We start from the raw sequence: 18,968 nt of genomic DNA, 5'->3' as shown, positions 1-18,968 counted from the left end.
AGCGCAATCAATACACCGTCCGAAAAAGGCTAGCTGCCGTATCTGTCACCACCAGCAACTCAAACATTGACTGTAGCTTTATGGAGTGACGAAAGTACGCCACTTTAAGCTAGCCAGAGAGGCAAGTGATTAAGTACAAGTGCCAAATACACATCAAAAGGGGAGTAACAATAGGCAATGGGCCATCGGAAGTCAAGCATAACGTTAAAGGGTAACGGACGAATTTTTTTTTTAAAAGCAACATTTCACAATAGCATTTAACTAAGACAATTTCAGTAACATTACAAAACCTTTAAAGCACAACGCAAATTATACATTAAAACCCTGTAGCTTATTTATTCATACTAGATGTAAACAATATTAAGAACAAACTACGAAACATTTGGTGCATGAAGAAGAATAAATCGCTTCATACGAAATGCACTTTTGCTGTCCAATATTGCGCTCTTCCGCTATTCGATACTTAATTTCTTCAGCGTTCATTGCACATTGTCAGCGATTTATACACATTATTCATAATCCCCGATTTTAATGTGACATTCCATTATGCAATGTCAAAAAACACTTAAGGGTTTTGTGACATGACAAACGGTTTATCGTGTATAATTGCCTACCAAATGTCGACAACATGACCTATTTTATATGTATATTGCAAAAGTCGTTTTGCAAGTTCAAACAAATATTATTGCAGCTTAAAAACGAGTTAATCGCGTTTTCCTTGAGGTGGCTGGGCTTTTTTAGCTTTTCGAAAAACGTAAGTTTGAAAAAAGAAGTTAAGAAATAGAATAAGAAGAGTAATCGAGTATAAAAGGCACATTTTTGTAATCCAGGGACTAAAATTACAATCAGTTGCAATCATTGTCGAGCACCATGCAAAGAGAACGCCGAACTGGATCTAAAAGAAAAGAAAAAATATGTTCAAAAGTCAGCATTAAATCTAAGCTTCATTTACTAGGAGCATATGACCAATCGGTGAACAAATTTATACAACAATATAGGCTCTCTAAAAATATTAACGGAAACCTATTTTCGTTTAAAAATCTTTACAATCAGCAATTTAAAATGGCAACACAACTTTAAACAACTTAAACCAGGGGTGGGCAACCTGCGGCCCTTCATTAAAGGTTGTGCGGCCCGCAGAGACGCTTGGATTTCAAAAGTACTCGCAAACGAGTCCAATTAATACATATTTTTGAGCTGATTAATGCGCCTGGTGCTAGTTTACTGCGATCTGGCAAAATGTGGCTAGAATCAAATACGAATTATACTTGTAGTTAAGCATATTTGGTAAGAAACAAAGCAAAATCACTTTGTGTTATACACATGTGCGGCCCGCGATCCAATTTTGACATTCATAATTGGCTCTACAGTAACAAAGGGTGCCCACCCCTGACTTAAACAATTTGGGCTTTCCGTTTTGGCGCCAAATTTAAATGACTTACAAGTTGCAGTACAGTTATGTACTTTTTCCACCAAAGGTATTTTTGCATGTGAGGTCCAATTGCTGATAAGCCGTAGTATGTATACATGACTGTGTGGACGAATGAATTGGTTCCTCCAAATACATAAGCTACAAAACAAGGTACTTATTTCAACCATTTTTAGTAGGTTAGTTTCACATTTACAAGTTATATCTAACTGGTGAGCCAGGGTGTACTTTTACAAACTTGACATTATAACTTATATACGTTATGTAACAAAAGTTTTGAAATTAAAACACTTGGAAACACTAGCAGTGGTCAAATGTTACCTGTACCGCCAGGGCTGTATTTTACGAACAGCCACCACAAACAAATCATGCTGCTATGATGGTAGACGTGCAGGAAAGTGATTTGGCTGTATTTCTTGCGTACCGAGAACATAACGGTCTCCAAAAGTTCCACATATTTTGATGCATAATACAACCAACACACATTGGCCATCTGTAATACAATAAAAATATTTTTTACCCATTTAAAGGGTAAAGCTACTAACGCAAGAGCTCACAACTGCAAAGTTTGCTAAATACCAATATATAAGGCGGAAAGAGCACAGCTATTTAAATTGAGAGTGAGACTGGGTTAGGGTTAGGAGTTGAGCTTTTAGATTGTTATTATTGCTATTATTACGGGTTCGAACCCAGGACACTCCCGGAGACAAATCCTGATCAGTTTGTTTGTGTCGGTATATATACCCATATATGGGTCAGGCGCGCAAGGCCATTCGGCCAAATTCCTGCCCCCGTTTTGCACAAATTGCTTTGAAAATATTCGCTGATGCTCTTGCGCTACCTAACGGTATTGAACAAACGTGTTGGTGTGAGTTCTTGTGTTAATAGATTTTCCGATTTGTTGCGTTAAAATGCGTTTTAGTAAAGTACGCAAGTTTAGCAATCTTGTTTAATGCTGGACAAAAACTTAAACTGCACAAACGTATGACATTATCTCTACTCACCCGCCTGGGAAGGCCATTTTCACTTTGATTAACTTCTTCGCAGATCACGTTGTATTTGGAAAGGTAGGCTGTGACGAAAAACTGAAAAATATTGGCTTATTTGAAACAAAAACACTCCTGGATTATTTGGTTTTGTTGAAAATGTCCCCTAATACATGTGCATACACTACCAAACAGTTTCTCTCATGAATGGATGTAGTATATATGCAGTGGTGGGATTCAGCCGATTCATACCGATTCTATATAACCGTCTTAAAAAAATTATGAGACCAGCGAACCGGTTACATTACTGGTTACTGTCAATGGACTTTTTGTAACAAAGCCAGCCGAAAAATATGACTTTTATGATGGAACCGACTGACAAAAATTTTAATCCCACCCCTGCCCATATGTACTGATACATGACATTTTGGTGTCCTTTCCATGTTAATGTTTGTCTGCTCCTTAGCATCAATAAAAAAGTATGCTTAATTGACCACTGAAACATTTAAAAACTTTGATACATATGGGCCCTTTAGACTCATAGGGTTTCACATAGTTTTCACTAAGCTTTTGACCAGTCACAATGCGTGCACATTGTAGTCATACCTCGTACATCATGTAGGCAGACAAAGCTACCAGAACGGCGTTGTATGCAATAAGCAACCCGCGAATTCGGTAGTTAGGCATTTTTGCTGTGAATTTCCGTGCATTCCAGCAGAAATACAAAAACACAACCACTGCAATGACAGGAGTCCATGGGCTGCACACCAATGGCCATTCGGATGTTCTTGGATCTGCCAAGACAGTTTATGTTTTAGCATCTAATCTGAAGTCTGGTCTACTTTATACTTTACTAATTGAATTCACCTGGACTTGTATTAATGATAAAGTTGTAGACTTCAAAAACGTTAATATAAGATGTGGCCATATTTAAGCTGAACAACTTTAAGCTGAAAAAAGGTTATAAAAATGTAAACACCGTACTCTTAATAGCAGAATCTAAAAAATTAAAACTGTATGCCTTAAAAGTAACAGTACAGCAAGAAGTGTCTTAACAAAACAAAGAAATTAGACAAATTGATCCTTATATGTAATTGACCATTTCCTTCCGTTGCTGAAAACTGAAAAGAAGTGGGCAACACTAGATGATGACTGCCTTTGTTTGACGGCGCTACACCGATCATGCAAGGAAAAAAAGAATGTCAGGCATTTCGTGTTATGCTCTTGTTTTTAAACGTGACCAATCTTCGTTACGCATTAGGGTGTGCGTAAAACAAGGCGCCAAAGAAACATTTATCAAATTTTGTATGTATTTTAAGTATTATTAATGTGACATGCACTAAATAAGTTTTACTTTTTTGTTTTCCTTGTAAAACAAGTCCAGTTACTTGATGTAATATGTAGGTACTAGAGGTAATTATAATTATATAGTATACTACAAAAAGTTCTTATGCATTAAAAACACAAGTTGTCATAAAATGCAAACCGTTAGACGTCGCTATGGAGCAAAATGCTTTGTTGCATGCGGCAGTGCTGTTCAGTCAGCCATGAAACGCGTGACAACCGCATGTAATTTCGATAGCTTGTGGCATTTTCCAAGCCGCGTGTTCAACACCGATTCTTCGGTTGGACATTAGTGTTATACTGGTAGTGCTGTATGCAGTTTGCCGTTACTTGGGCCCCATTTTCTGTGGCAAAGCCTAGATTAAGAATACTGTGCAATTGCTTTTGTAGTGAAATCTTATCAATGAGTTAATGCAGAAATGTAGCAAAAGCAACATTGCATAGATTAAATTTAAAGTGATTGGGGTTGCAGTATAGAGAATTTTAACTTGGCAACAAACTCAAGGCTTGTGTATTGCACGATATACATACTTAAGTTAACTAGCAACACTTGGAAGTTAGAATTCAGTGTGGATGGGCATTTGTGAAGTCAAGCAGTCACAAGACTTGTCTGATTTTGGGCGTACGGGGGGTCGGTTGTGCAAGAACAGGCGGCTTGTCTCTGCAGTTAGGTGACGCAGGTCGTCCTTCCTGCCTTTGTATCCCTTTTTCATCGTTCATCGGAGTTGTATCCACTCTCCAGGCATACCTTCCTTCTGAAGCAGCTGTGCTTGTGTTAAGTCTAGGTAAAATTAGTTGCTGGCATAAGTCGTTGGAGTAGGCGATAGGCTGTAGCTTGTATTTGAATTGTCTGACATGGAGTTTTCTTGGAGAAGTGCGGTGGCCTTATACAAGACTGCCATTGACGAAAGAGCGGGTATGTATACTTATAGTTGCTGGTTAAAAAGGTTTCTAGACTGGGTAGCTTATAACAAGCTTTGTTTTGTGAGAAATATGACGGCTCAAATAAGAAGCGACATGCTTTATTAATCAAATGTTTCGGCAAATGCTAATTTCCATCATCAGTGATATGAGGGGTCACAGCAGTTGCACCCGTTTACAAACACTTGAGTCACATAAAAGATTGATAAAAAGGTGCGAAACAGGCGTCTTCGTTTTGATTACTGTGTATGGGAGCACGTTTTCAAACTGACTAAATATCTTTTGCTGAAAATACCATTGTCCGTCCATTATTAAATGGATTCTAGTTTGTTTTAAAAAGTGTTTTATTTCAGTTGACATTATAACACAGAAAGCTAAAACGCATGATTATACATTGTGGTCACTACTTAGCGACAATAGGCGTAAATTGCACGCTCCAGCGCCCGTGGATAATATTGTCTAACTTCTATTTAATTGGCGGTTTCATTGATGTAGAACATATTTAATCCACCAGAGTTGAAAACAGCCATTCAGCCTCTAAAGTAGTACTATAGTTTTGCTGAATATTGCCTTTAAGGCTGGTGTATGGAATGGTTATTGCGGTGTTTCAAAATACGTGATGTACAATGCTAAAAATCATGTGAGCACATCGAGAAATGACTCTTTTTGAGTAAGTGTTGTGACGGCTCAAAATGCACAATCCATTGCAGCAATACTTCTTGCGTTGGATGACCCACGCGAACGGAAAAATGTTAGCTAGGGTTGCTATGTCGATGCGTTGAATTGTAAGAAATGTGTGATAACGTTTTGGGATAGCTGGGCACAGTGTAACAATTTTATAAGGTCGCACACATGTGTTATAAAATGTATGCTTTCAAGCATCGATAAAAATGCCTTGTCTGCTATTTGGCTTCTGAAACTGACCTTAATGAAATAGGATTTTATGTAAGAAGCCAACGGACACACAGGCCGCTGTTAGTGAAATAAGAAGCTGCGGACGGAAATAGCGGAAACGTTGCATGTCTCTGTTTTGAGAGATATTCGTATTTGTGGGATAATTTAATTCGTTAACTATACTGCAGCGAAAGCAAATGAAAACATTTCATGTAACACGCCAGTCGGAAAAGGAAATTTAATTTAATTTCCTGCTATTTGTCCACGTTGGCGATAATTAAATGGAAATAAATTGTTAAACGCGGTTTTTAATACTTTTACAGATCCGAGGACGGCGCAATGGCCATTGGTTCACAGTCCATGGAACCCAATCACGGCTGCAGCTTTGTATTTGTATTTCTGTATCAACGTTCGAAGGTTAACGGCCAAAATGCCGACCTACCAAATTCGACCTCTACTTATTGCATACAATGCGCTGATGGTCGCTTTATCTCTTTACATGACATATGAGGTTCGTTTAATGTATGTTAACGAGTTAAGCAAATAATACAACACCTGTAAAGTAAATAGTCACAGAGTATGATGTCACTACTAACTTATGCGCTACTTACTTATGTCATGGGAAATGCATTAGTAAAACTTCAATTTAGGCTCATTTGGGCGGACTTAGACGTTTTACACAGTGGTGGGACTCTATAGAACCGTATCACGAAATTTTGTGAGATCTGCGAACCGGTGAGCATGACTGGTTACTGTCAATGGACTTTTTGTAACAGAACCGGATTTGCATACTTGTCACAAAAAAGGGGTGCATTTTAGGCAATTGCCTTTACAAAGTTTATATTTCACATTTAATGTGTTCAAAAAGTGGCACCCTTTCACCTATATTGTAGCGAGTAATGAGAAAAGTTTACGACCCGCCCTGTACCACGTTAAACTATTGTTGAGCCCACGCGAGTTCTGTCATGCATGACTTGCTTTGCTTACCCGTCCATGCCTTTGTGTGTCGTGAACCCACCCTTATACCAATTTTTTGCTTAGTTTTTCGTCACGGCTTATCTCTCAGACTACAATCTCCTGTGTCAAGCAGTCGACTACAGCCCCACTCCGTTACCCACCAGGGTAAGTTAATTTACAAGATTTTTATTCATCTTTTTATCTATCTTGCAGTGTATTTTGCTTTGGAAAGTCATTTTTCACTAAGTTTCCAACGTTTTAGGCCCAACACCAACCTAATCAATTCAAAACTGCTAATTTTCTTGGTGATATATAAATCTTATCGCCCAAATATATTGTAGGTAGAGAAGCTCGAAATAAGATTTAAAATCAAACTAATCAAGATATGAAAGTCTCTAGAAAAAAAGACATGTACACTGCGTGAATGTTGCGTACGCGACGTTTGATTGTTTGCTCTTTAGTCGTCTTGGCGGTTTGTAGCGATACCTTGGCTATGCAAACAAAAGGCATCACCATATGAACGAAATTGCCCGTAAGGTTTACCTACTGCGTGATGCTCACACATTATAAAAAGTGGGATATATTTCAAACACAAAACGTTCCTTTACTGCCCTAATTGACTAGTTGTAACTTAAAAATGTAACATTTGCAACACATTGTATATAACATGCACAAACTTTTTAAATTTGATGCTTTTCAAACTATTTTTCTGTGATATTAAATTGGTTGGCATTAGATGTGCTGATTTTGTGGAAAAAAAATTCATGGTTGATTGCACCCGCTTGCATGAAATTCCAAATTCTTGAGGATTGCATACATTAAAACGATCCAACGTACAGCAAAGGCTAACCACTTTCAAAAGATCACACGACCAGTAAACCGATTGGGTAGTTATTCCGCACAAACAGACAATCAATCAATTAATTGTTTATGGATTAACTTCCCCAAGCGAACATACCAGTAACAAGGTCTAGTTACTTTATCAGTTACTATTTTGAACGCTTTTCCCACCACAATGCAAGAATCAAAACCTCAGAAAGCAAATAAACAACCAAGCATTTGGTACTAATAAATAGAGATATATAGTAAAACTTGATACTAGAATACGATTTAAATAGTTGTTTTGTAATGTGATTTCGTTTCTCTTCCAATACCAAAGAAAGTGGTTCTTTACAACGTGACAGAAACGCAGCCCTCAATCACGTATCCGATAAAGGACATTTTGCGAGTCCTTTCCCTTTCAGACAAACATTTATGATGTGTTACAAAGTCCACTCTTTTGAATCTGCTTTTGAATAAGTATACTGTTCGGTAATTTACCTATTGGATAACTTTAGCCACTCTGTTAAAATAGATTTGCGATAAAATGTACACAGGGCGTTTGGGCAACGATTAAACACAATGGAATATTCTAGATTATCCAGAACAACGATACTATTGAAAATTGTGTGACCGACATTTTTATGCCGCTGTAAAAATGGTCCAGTTGTTTGCTGAGACAACAATGCTTGTGTGTGTGGGTATTTTACGTGACAAGGCACGGGATAGTATTCCATACGTTTTTCGCGTTTCCTCTGCGACTGGCAAAAGAATAATATGTTGAAACTGTTACTCCAAATCCGCCAGTTCCTAATAAAACCAGTCTTCGACATATGGCATAAACACACTATGTATCATCAAAAGGCAATTTTAGGCGAATGGTTGTCACGTTATGGTAAATAAAAGCAAGCGATGCAATTTCTAAGACTAACTTGAACTGCTAAACTATTCTTGAAATACTTGGCCTTATTTCCAAATTAGATTTATCGCATATATTGGCTTGTGTACTTTCCTATTAAAGCTATGTAATGCATGTATTTGTATCTAAAAGAAGATATACGATGGAAAAATGACGACAATGCACTGAACTAACTTATTTTGTCCAGGGCACTGTTACAACAGCTGTGCACGTTAAAACACGCAGATACTTCATTAATTCTGTTTAACTCTCAAGGCGTTCAGATTTCTTTAGTTTCTTGCTTAGGTTAAGGACTAGGCAGTAGGCACTGATGGTCTTGAACAATGCTAAGATTTGTCCAGCTGTTGAAATGGTTATTGACATAAGTCAGGTTGAATCTGATTAACCTTAACAGTTAAGAATAGCACACTGGTCAAGTTTGTTTATGGATAAACCTACCGCCCACTTACAGCGTCCGTCTTTTATCCTTATCCATGAAAGCTTACAATAAGCGGCGGTTTTAGAAATAAAAAGTCATTTGTTTGCTTTTAAACCGCTATTTGGAATTCGCACCGTCACAATGACCGAATGTGAAGTCACAATAGGGAACTGTCGTATGTAAACACCTGAAGACTTTCTCCCTAATACAAATGAAAACATTAAAGAGTTTTGTTCCACATATACGACACCTCGTACAAGATTTTAAACAACGATTTATGTTGATACTTTCCATCACTATTCCCATCAAGTTTATAGAGAGCTCTTCTGGCAAAAATAATTTTTATTCCGACGTTTCGACGTCCTACACAGGTCGTCTTCATCAGGGTAAATAACACTTTTATTTCCATATTTCCAAAACACAACCGTTGTAAGTACAAATTTTTCCAAGTACGTTGCTTTACACATTTCAGAAGGAAAGTACTCAGTTGCTATTGTTATCTACCCAATTTGTAATGTTTCTAAAAAAAGCTGACAGTAATTTGATTCCACATGCTTGAGACATGAATATTTTATCATCCCATGAGAGCAGGGCAAATATAGGGCACGCCCAAATCGGTATTTTATAGATACCACACCTTTGTGTGTAAATCTACGGTTCGATTCCGTTAGTTTGCTCTTCCGTCCCTTGGTTTGTGAAACTTTCTACAGTTCAAAAGGTCGAAATTTTGTCCTTTTGTCTTGTCGCGCCTTTGCTCTGTTTTGAAACTATACTACATGCAGCTATATTATAGTGTTTTATGGTATAACACCATTCAATGTACAATTAGACGTTATTCTTACTATTTTTTTGGTGTTATGGAATCAGTTTAGTCTATAAATGATTTAATGAATACTAATAAGACACCATAGCGACAAAGGACTTTTGCTACGGACGCAATTTTAAACTAGAAAGGATGCATGTATATATATATTTCCAATTTATACATTTTATACCCTATCTAGCCATTTACTTATTACATCATTTGACCTACTAAAATGATTTTTTAACCCTTAAGGGAAGAGGACCCTTAATAAATCGAAGTGTTTGAGCCTTTAAACCTTTTTTTAAAGTTACACATTTAGGCATCGTTAACGAAAGGCTAAAAGGCGTTTGTGGTCTCCTTGGAATGTCCATATTCCCTTTGGGACTTTTTTCCCTTTTGGGACTTTTTCTTCACTTTAATAGGCCTGTTTATATTTAACAAGGGCTTTCTGTTTCAGATGGCCAGTGTGTGTTGGTTGTATTATGCCTCGAAGTATCTCGAATTGGTGGAAACTGTTATGTTCTCATTGCGCAAGAAATACAGTCAAATCACTTTCCTTCACGTCTACCATCACACCAGCATGCTGTTCGTATGGTGGCTTGCCGCTAAATACCTACCAGGAGGTCAATGTAAGTTTAACTAACTTATTGGTTCAAATTCAATGCCACAGTTCTAAGAGGGTCTGGCATTGGGAACTGAACCCGAAAGTACAAGCCTAAAACTCGGCCCGAACCAAAATTTAGTTTGAAATAAAGCCCAAATTGTTGCCAAAAAATTTACCGAGTGTGTAACCAAGCCCGATTTATTCAAATTTAAGCTCGAGCCCGACCCAAAAAGCCCATACGACTAGGTTTAAGGCATTAACACAGTACCTTTTTTTTGGTCTGTGACCACCTTTGAAAGGTTAAATTTGTCCACGACCTTTCGTGTTTGTAAATTTACCCCTAAGACAATATCAACTTACCACAATTTAAATCACAATTTATGTCCTGACGGCCGTGCATTCACCAAAGAATTGTTGATACACGCTACACTTTTTTTCAAAACCTAATTTTATCCAAGAAAGGCCAACCCCACTACAGGTACATATTTAACAAATAATTCGATTTAAAGCCAAGAGGACATTAAAGGATTGTTAGAAAGCCGCTCTTGCGTTTTGCCCTAAAAAATCCACTTCGAATTATCGTAACATGAGAAAATTGCTTGTGCGCAAGTTTTGAAATACCTAAGTTATCTGTCACAGCTTAAAATTCTTCACGCCGCCCCCTATTAGACGGGGCAGAGTAAGTCAAGCGCATCGAACCGCAAGGTTTTACCGTAAATATTTGATAGTCCTAAACTTTTTGATGACAACCCTACTTGAACAAGGTAAGGCAAAGGTTAACTAAGCAAAAAGAAAAAAACGTTTTGTACCAAAATAATGACGTTAAATTGTTAGCCACAATTTTTACGCTTTTGAAATTTTAATCACTTGATTTGGGTCCGTTTTATGTATTTTTTTATTTGAGTGTTTTTAGAAGTAATAAATGAACAATACTTAAATGGGCTATCTCCATTTAGTATTTAAGCATCATCTTCAAAAACTATAACTGTCAACGTCACCAATAAAGGAAAGGCAGTCTTAGTGGAGAAACATTTAGTTTGGCCTGTATACAATGGCCTATACGAAACAGTAAGGCCCCAATTGCTTTGATAATTTCCTCATAAAGCCCCGATTATCTTGCTCATATTTCATCAAAAACTGTTATTCAAGTCACTACATCAAAAGTTGAAATCGGGCTCAAATTCTACAGTAGCAAGCTAACAGCTGTTCACTCCGTATAGTGGCCACCTACGACCCTTAACCAGTGGTGGGATTTAGCCGGTTCGCACCGGTTCTATAGAACCGTCTCACAACATTTTATGAGATCAGCGAACCGGTTAGCATTACTGGTTACTGTCAATTGACTTAATGTCAATGAACGGCGGAAAAATATGACTTTTCTGATAGAACCGGCTGACAAAAAAATTGAATCCCATCACTGCCCTTAACCGTTCACCCCATAGTCTTTGCACAACCCTGCCAGCAGCAATGCATTCGCAGCTCCAGCCATTCTATAGGTTTCCCGAACGCCATCGTTGCCGATCAATAGGTTTGACCGACTTTTTGAAACGACCATTTTAGGGTTGGGTTCCTTATTGGGTCACGACAGCGATTGAAAAATTTCAGTTGCCAGGAAATATGGCCGTAGCATCGCCACGTTTTATACACAGGAGGGTTGGTTACCCGAAAAACAGCGTTAATTGTTTTTTTCTAGATGTAATAATGTTGCGCTTTAAAACCATATGCAAGACTATTTATAGGTGGATTGTAAATGCATAAAATATCCAAATTATAAGCTTAAAATTACTCTAGAGTGGCTTTCGCTATAACAACCTTGGTTTATTTCCTGGTGATAGGCAAAACCTATAAACGCACCTCATATTTTTTCTAAAAATATACAATCACTTATTTACTATTTTTTGTGGTCTATTTTTGTCGGTTTTTTTACACGTTGATTCTCTACAGCAAACGTAGCTCAAAATTCGTTACATATACCCGCCAATCAGCAGTTCGCAATTAAAAGTTCCTACGTTGATCATCCCATGACTTTTGCGCAAGCAACCACGCTAGCATGAATCATACCGCGGTGTGACTTTTTGGATGTGTTGAAAATGTTTGCTCAAAGTGAAGGGGCGTCCGAATCGGTGCTTCATATCGCATCCCGCCGTCTTGTACCACCTTTCTCTGAAGAAGTTATTCGTTAACCTCAAGTAATAGAAGGCATCAACCTTTGGCCGTCGGTTGTTGGACCTTATGGTGCGCGTTGTCAAAATACAGCGTAGGCAACACGTCTTTTGTCTGAGAATAAAATTACGTTTAATGAACTTGTTCCATGAATGAACTGTTTGATAAAATTAGTACAATGAATATCTAGAGGTCATCATCTTTTTTTATTTGCTTCATTTCAAAGTCCTGTACTTCAGAATGTGTATTTAAGATATTTTGTTGTAAGTTTGAATGACAACGCAATTATATTTTAATTTTCTCATTCTATTTGAATAAGGATTACCCTGAGCACTTTGCATTCAAATGTTATGCCAAGTGTAAGACTTTATATCTGTGATATTAGTTGGTGCAGAGTTGTAAGCAGGTCTAAATTAGGACACGAACCCAGCCTAACTCGAATTTTCTTTCAAACAAAGCCCGAGCTGTTACCAAAAGTTGGTGAAATTAGGTACAAATATGCGGAGTGTAACGTCAAAGACGGCACGACTTATACATACAAGATGGAAAGGTTGATTTCCTTTAAACTTGCCATTCAATAGTGGGCACGGTCCTATTCACTTCCAATCACGTCAACACCTTAAGACGCAGATTGTTTCAAGTCATTGGCTCATATACATTATGTTATGGATATAGACGAAGTTGTCCAAACGCACGCATGACGTTAATGCAAATATCAAACGAACACATATTCGAATTTTGAGTTATAACTTATTGCTTTTCATTTCAAGGTCAACAATTTGTCTAAACCAAAATGTATTGGCATGATTTTTTTTTCTAACATAGTGAAATATAGATCTTTTGACAAGATCTGTCCCGCAAGCAATTGACTTCTTATTTTGACGGTCACTGATTGTTGACTGATTTTGATTCAGAAGCAATGCTGCTTCCTAAATTATTTTTCTAACATAGACTAGTTACATACAGACTAAACACTTTGACATGTCGGTGGATGACTTCAGGCTTGTCAAAGTTTTCAGCCTGCTGTTGTCTCCATCTCTCGTATTGAGTCTCTGGTGACTCGTGATTTATAATATACTACACACAGTTTGTGGACTACATTATGATGATGATTTAATCTGAGTGTATTTCTGTTTTGTAGCTTTTCTGTTTGGTGGAATCAATTCATTCGTTCATACAGTCATGTATACATACTACGGCTTATCCGCATTTGGACCTCACATGCAAAAATATCTTTGGTGGAAAAAGTACATAACTGTACTGCAACTTGTAAGTCATAACAATGTGTGCTTTTTGTGGTAATGCTAATTAGGTAAACCTTCACGCAAACGCCAATCGTTTTGACTTTTAATAACATGCAAAAGTAACCTTTGCAACTATATGCTATAATTAGTTAAAGGACTAATTTAAATGTGCACGCTTTTGATTAGGAGTAGTACGCACAGTATTCTTAAAAATTACTGTAAACTATATTAATGTTTTTAGGAGTGTTTAAATGTTAAAATATAAAGAAGATGTACCAAAGTTACATCAGTGTATATGGTATATCATCTTTTTTAAAACGACGTTTTTCAACTTCAAATTCGTTGAGGTTTTCGTAAATGGGCGACCACCTGAAATGTACAATTTTTTCCAAGATTTTTCATTGTTGCAAGTTTGTATTCAGTCTATTAAATGATGTGTTGAGGCAAAAATTGTCCAAGACCTCAAAAGGTTGAAACCAGTAATGGGATTCAGTCGGTTATATATAGAACCGTCTCACGAAATTTTATAAGATCAGCGAACCGGTTAGCATTACTGATATGAAATATAACTTTTTGTAACAGAACCGGCTGAAAAATACGACTTTTGTGATAGAACCGGCTGACAAAAAATTTGAATCCCACCACTGGTTGGCCCACTGTTTTTAATCAAAGCATTTTAAAAAATTAGCGCCATTGTTTGTCTGTTGAAATGACTATATATAGCATTGACTCACTTTTTTACCACTCAGAGTCAATTTGTCATCCTATTCTTTTACTGTATCCGGAGTTTGACAACTGGATGTGGTTACGCTGCCTGGATGTGCACGTTAAACATCGGCTACGCTATCAGTCTTCTTCTTCTATTCCTTAACTTCTACTTCCAAGCCTACATCTACCGCAAGAGCGCCACCAAGAAACAGAAGGGTACAGCTGTGACGAATGGAGTAGCTAAGAACGGTGCTGTCGCAAACGGAAATTTAAAGCACGATTGATGATAGATGCAGAGGCGTTAGCTACAATGGTTGTTCTTTGTATTCAAGTATTCAGGGCCCCTGCCTTCACAAAAAACGTCGACATTATAGATTTGCTTTCGTTTTTTTGCAATCTAGGCAGTTTGTAATATTTTATTGAGGTTAATTTTCATTTTTTTAGTTTGCTTTTGGAACTACCCCGTAAAAATGTCAATTTTTTTCGTGGCATTTTCAACTTGTGGGTTTGTAAAATTCTGCTGCCGATACGTACTTTCAATATAAGATGCATAACACTATACCTGTCAATGAAATTCTTAAATTACAAAAAATAAGGTTTTTATTACTGACAATGTTTAGTGGTAAATTTTCTGTTTATTTCTCTGACAGGGCATTTCAATCTCTGTTATATATCGCAAATGAATTGTTTGTCTTAGAATCATCCTCAAATAGCGTATGTGGTACTTTATTTCATGCTTTTGCAATTCTTTTAATATCGAAATCGGTTTTATATCATGCAGCAAGTGCAACTTCTAAAGTACTTTTTGAACTACACATATTTTATGATGACGTTTATATCAGCAATAGTTAGTTACCATTAATCAACAAATCATTCATTTGTTTGGGGTCATTTTGCAACTGTATCGATTCTACTAGGTTTGATTTACAGCCAGTACATACGTTACAGTTAGCAAAAACATCAGCTGATTGTGCATTTTTCAGTGTTGTACTATGCACTCTTGTTTAATTTGTGCCGATATAGAACTACCATAGTCCTATATGCTATAGCAGTTTGATATTTGTATTTGCCGTGCTTCGATTAAAGGGGTATTGTGACGAATAATTTTACGACAAGTTACGAGAGATATTTAAATCAAATAAATACGGCTGTGTGGTTCTATTTTTACTGCGTTTCCATCAGTGCCGAGTTTATGTGTGCGAATACCATGCAGTACAAAACTATGTGAATCTATTTTTGGTGTTTTGCGTTTTTAGTGTTTCTTTTGAATGAACCCCTTACAAAACAATTATTAGAAATCACACTTAACTTCCGTATTACAGCCAAAAGAAATGTTATTTCACCTTCATAATGTTAATAATCGTGCAAAATTGTTTATTAGTACATTGGACCATTTTATTACGATTGTACTAATGCACAATGGAAAGAGCAACGTAAATTCGGCACTGGCTTAAGAAAGAGCTGTAAATATTTGTTCTTGGGCGCCACCTTCTGGCAGTAATTAATAAATAATTTTAGGGGATTATGCAATTGCTTGACTTTCAATTCCAAATGTGCCGTTATGTTGCAAATAACTACAGGCTTTTGCGCGGGTCGTAAGCTTATGAAACATCGCACAAACCATTTTGCTTGCATGTGTCATGTTACAATTTTGATTTTCTTTGCATTATTCTTGAACAGATCTTCATTTATAAGTTTATACTTTTTACAACTTGTTCTAAAATTATAAGTGACACCTTTTGAAACAGTTGTCAAACTGCACGCCGTGAACGGTACGGAATTTCTACATAAATTTTGTTGTGTTCAATATGCAGCAATTGGTACAATGTTAAACTATAAATAGATGTATCGGAATGTTACACTTTAATTATGATTATAATTTTTGAGACAGTATTTCTATTATCCTCGTTTTTTGTTTCTGTTTTGAAGGTTGCATGATGATGTTTTGGTACAAGTTTCTATTGGTTGTTTACAAACTTTGCAACACGGATGTGTGACCCCTATATTATTAATTTTACAAAAACCATACCTTGCTTCTACAGTCTCTGATACTCTGTATGTCCTACTGCACACTAGAATACTTCAAGATGATCATCAGTTAATGAACTGTAAGTTTAGTTTCGAATTCTAGATGTGTTTTTCAGAACAAGAAACTTTGCTATAGTACTAATAGGTTGAATCAGTGTATATTTCCAGTTTAAGAAATATACATGTGCGCTTTGCAGATGTTGTCTTAGCTTCTTATAGTTCTTACTTATGTGCATGGGGAAGGGAATGAAAAAAAAAACAGAGGAGGCTTTCTTGAGCCAAGAGCACTTGCCTTCTTACTTTAACATTTGCTTAAGTGAAGAAAGAAAGCGCTTTGGTGAATAGAACAATATCGGGGCAAGATAAGAACGAAAAGCACAATGTTTCAAGAATAAAAACACACACAAGGCAAGAGATGAACAGCAAACAATCTGCAACCGAACAGTAAAAGTGCAATGCGACCAAAAAGCTACAAAACGTTTGTGTTTAAGATGCAGAGAGCACCTTAGAAGCCAGAGCTAGAACAAATTACTGTAGACGGACCCTAAACCAGGGGTTCTTAACCAGGGGAACGGTGCCCTATGCATTTTCCCTATTGGTAACAAATTTTGTACGTGTACCTCTTGGGGGTACGAAGCACTAAAGCAGGGGGTTCGACATGCAGGGTGAAATCATACCGTATTTAGGCATATTTATAAAGAATGCGTAACAAGTTACTTTGTTATAAGTTATGTCTAAAACGGGTTGGTTTTGTATTACTTACAATACTGTTTTAATGCATGCATCCAGCACGCAAGTTATAAATAGCTATTATTACAATTATGTTAATTCCTATTATTACCATTTTATTGACTTCCGTCGGCCATTTTAGTCAAGGGGTACGAGAAAATTTTATGAAAGCTCAAAGGGTTCAAAGGGCGCAAAAAAGGTTAAGAAACACTGCCCTAAACCAATAAAAACTGTTGTTAGATGTAACACTTCTTGAAAAAGGTCTGTACACTGGATGAAATAGTCTGCACTTATGGAATGTAAATAGGTTATGGGCATGCGCAGGATTTAACCTGGAAGGTAACTCCAAATGTGAATTAAGGTAACAAAGACACCAACAATGTTCTGCCTTTGTCAAAAGTTATGGGTGAAAATGAATTTTGAACGGTACAGAAATAGTGGAGACTGCTGAATTTAGGGAACTTATGGCGTTTGAAGAAAGTGGTGTCGTAACACTGTTAAAGAAGTGCATGGTAATGAAAATGCAACAGTTCAGTAGCGATTTGCAAAGCATAAGGCAACTACAGACAGGCTACGTTTAAGCATGATCAGCTGTTGATTGTTTTTAAATGGTAAAATATTTTTTGAACTATTCTATAATACGAAAAAAAATTCACATCCAATTCGAATTTTAAATGTAAACATTTGGATTACTCAAGTTATTGTTTGAAATTCTATTTTGGGCTCCCCTAGTTTGTTAAATTTTCGCCCAAGCGTTGCTTTTAGCGTAAGAAAAACATAACAACGAAAAGTGAAAAACGTGGTACTAAATACACTAAGCTAACTTCCTAATGTTGAAAAAGTGTTTGAACCCTAAATTGGGCCACTGAATTTGATTTAAACCGGTTTAAAGCGACACTTTTAGTGTGGAGCAAAAAAACAGGCAAACACAATAATACTGAAAAAGGCGGTACCAAATGTACCAAACAAACTTTTGTTTTTAAGAAGTTACTTTAAGTCTTCGCCGCTGCCTTCTGACACGAAGATCTCTCGAATCAGCTGTTGCAGCTTTTTGTGTGGTTGTGAAAATGCTTTTCCTTTCAGCGACACTTTTACGGTGCCGTTAGATGACCATCTCCCCGTGAAGAACTTTCTTCTTGACGTAACGCAGAACTACCAATCGTAGAACTTTCGTGTACCGCGTTTCACCCTCGAATAGCATAACGGTGTCCCCGCCCAGGTTAGGATCGATGCCTGTTCTTCTTCGTTGCTGATAAATACATTAGTGAATAACATATTTACACGTTCTTGCATATTAACATGTTAAGTCACTGAAGATGCCCGTTAAGCCTAAAAAAGTTAATCAGCAAACAGTGTACGTCCAACTGGCTTGTGATATGAAAATCCAATTGCTTTATAGCCCAAAAATTCCTTAAAAATCAGTTTTAAAAGTAACTATATAACCATGGTAAAACTTCTTTCGTGGATTCGAATCCCACCGCTTGTCAGTTTTTCTTACCTAGCGTTGCCACAGACCACCTTGGCTTTATAGCAGGACTAGTGTTTATGTAAAAAGGATTTTACCACTGAATGTGACCCGTTTCAATTTGGTGCAATGCTGAGCTTACGTGTGTCAATTTGGAGTTACGAATGAGGCCAATATATTTCTATAAAGGACTTCTAACCATTACTGATGGACCAAGTACTATTAAAATGGCTAAGCCGCTGGCAGCACTCAATGTATGTTATATATGTTGACTTTATTTTGCTGAGCACCAAACACACATAAGTCAACAGCTGCCAGTAAAATTGTCAAGTGATTTTAGCCGCATTGTTGAAAAAAACACCGGACGCATGGACTTTGTCAAAAACAAAACAGAATGGATTCACTCACTAGCAATGCACTTAAATGGTTTAGCGAGCCTTTATTTATTTAAATTTTTAATCAAAGTGTCTCCGCGGGCCGTAGAGCCCTATATATTACAGACCACAGGTTTCCCTTCTGTTTTAGAAGGAACCAT

The 18,968-nt window shown here is 37.0% G+C and overlaps 3 protein-coding genes across 3 annotated transcripts in view; 1 reads left to right on the top strand and 2 right to left on the bottom strand.

Moving 5' to 3' along the window:
- Positions 1-62: 62 nt before the first annotated feature.
- LOC145205376 (very long chain fatty acid elongase 4-like) lies at positions 63-3,402 on the bottom strand. Its single transcript, XM_080078073.1, has 6 exons — positions 3,283-3,402; positions 3,022-3,209; positions 2,434-2,514; positions 1,751-1,922; positions 1,443-1,570; positions 63-895 (listed from the first exon to the last, which is right to left on the bottom strand). Exons 1-6 carry the CDS (start codon positions 3,341-3,343, stop codon positions 704-706), a joined length of 822 nt encoding a protein of 273 aa, XP_079934199.1. The 5' UTR covers positions 3,344-3,402; the 3' UTR covers positions 63-703.
- Positions 3,403-4,481: 1,079 nt separating this feature from the next.
- LOC145205671 (very long chain fatty acid elongase 4-like) lies at positions 4,482-16,250 on the top strand. The gene is made up of 6 exons (XM_080078406.1): positions 4,482-4,675; positions 5,898-6,085; positions 6,616-6,696; positions 9,950-10,121; positions 13,401-13,528; positions 14,253-16,250. The coding sequence occupies exons 1-6, from the start codon at positions 4,615-4,617 to the stop codon at positions 14,493-14,495; spliced, it is 873 nt and encodes a 290-aa protein (XP_079934532.1). The 5' UTR covers positions 4,482-4,614; the 3' UTR covers positions 14,496-16,250.
- The window catches only part of LOC145205670 (short transient receptor potential channel 5-like), a 35,058-nt gene continuing 31,865 nt past the window's right edge, over positions 15,776-18,968 (bottom strand). Inside the window, exon 19 of the mRNA XM_080078405.1 lies at positions 15,776-18,217. The gene's annotated coding sequence lies outside the window, so the exon portion shown is untranslated. The remainder of the gene's footprint in view (positions 18,218-18,968) is intronic.

Source organism: Phallusia mammillata, chromosome 8 (assembly GCF_965637545.1).
Source record: "Phallusia mammillata chromosome 8, kaPhaMamm4.hap1.1, whole genome shotgun sequence".
NCBI classification, from domain to species: Eukaryota; Metazoa; Chordata; class Ascidiacea; order Phlebobranchia; family Ascidiidae; genus Phallusia; species Phallusia mammillata.
This window is presented reverse-complemented; position numbering and strand designations above follow the sequence as displayed.

Bases quoted from the DNA above. Each gene is read 5' to 3' on its own strand.
- LOC145205376 (XM_080078073.1), bottom strand. From the start codon at position 3,343: ATGGCCACATCTTATATTAACGTTTTTGAAGTCTACAACTTTATCATT. The intron at 1,571-1,750 runs GTAACATTTGAC...CTTGTTTTGTAG, and splicing joins ATACAGCCCTGGCGGTACAG to CTTATGTATTTGGAGGAACC. The intron at 896-1,442 runs GTAAGTCATTTA...CTTTTCTTTTAG, and splicing joins ACATAACTGTACTGCAACTT to ATCCAGTTCGGCGTTCTCTT.
- LOC145205671 (XM_080078406.1), top strand. From the start codon at position 4,615: ATGGAGTTTTCTTGGAGAAGTGCGGTGGCCTTATACAAGACTGCCATT. The intron at 6,697-9,949 runs GTAAGTTAATTT...TTTCTGTTTCAG, and splicing joins CCACTCCGTTACCCACCAGG to ATGGCCAGTGTGTGTTGGTT. The intron at 10,122-13,400 runs GTAAGTTTAACT...TCTGTTTTGTAG, and splicing joins ATACCTACCAGGAGGTCAAT to CTTTTCTGTTTGGTGGAATC.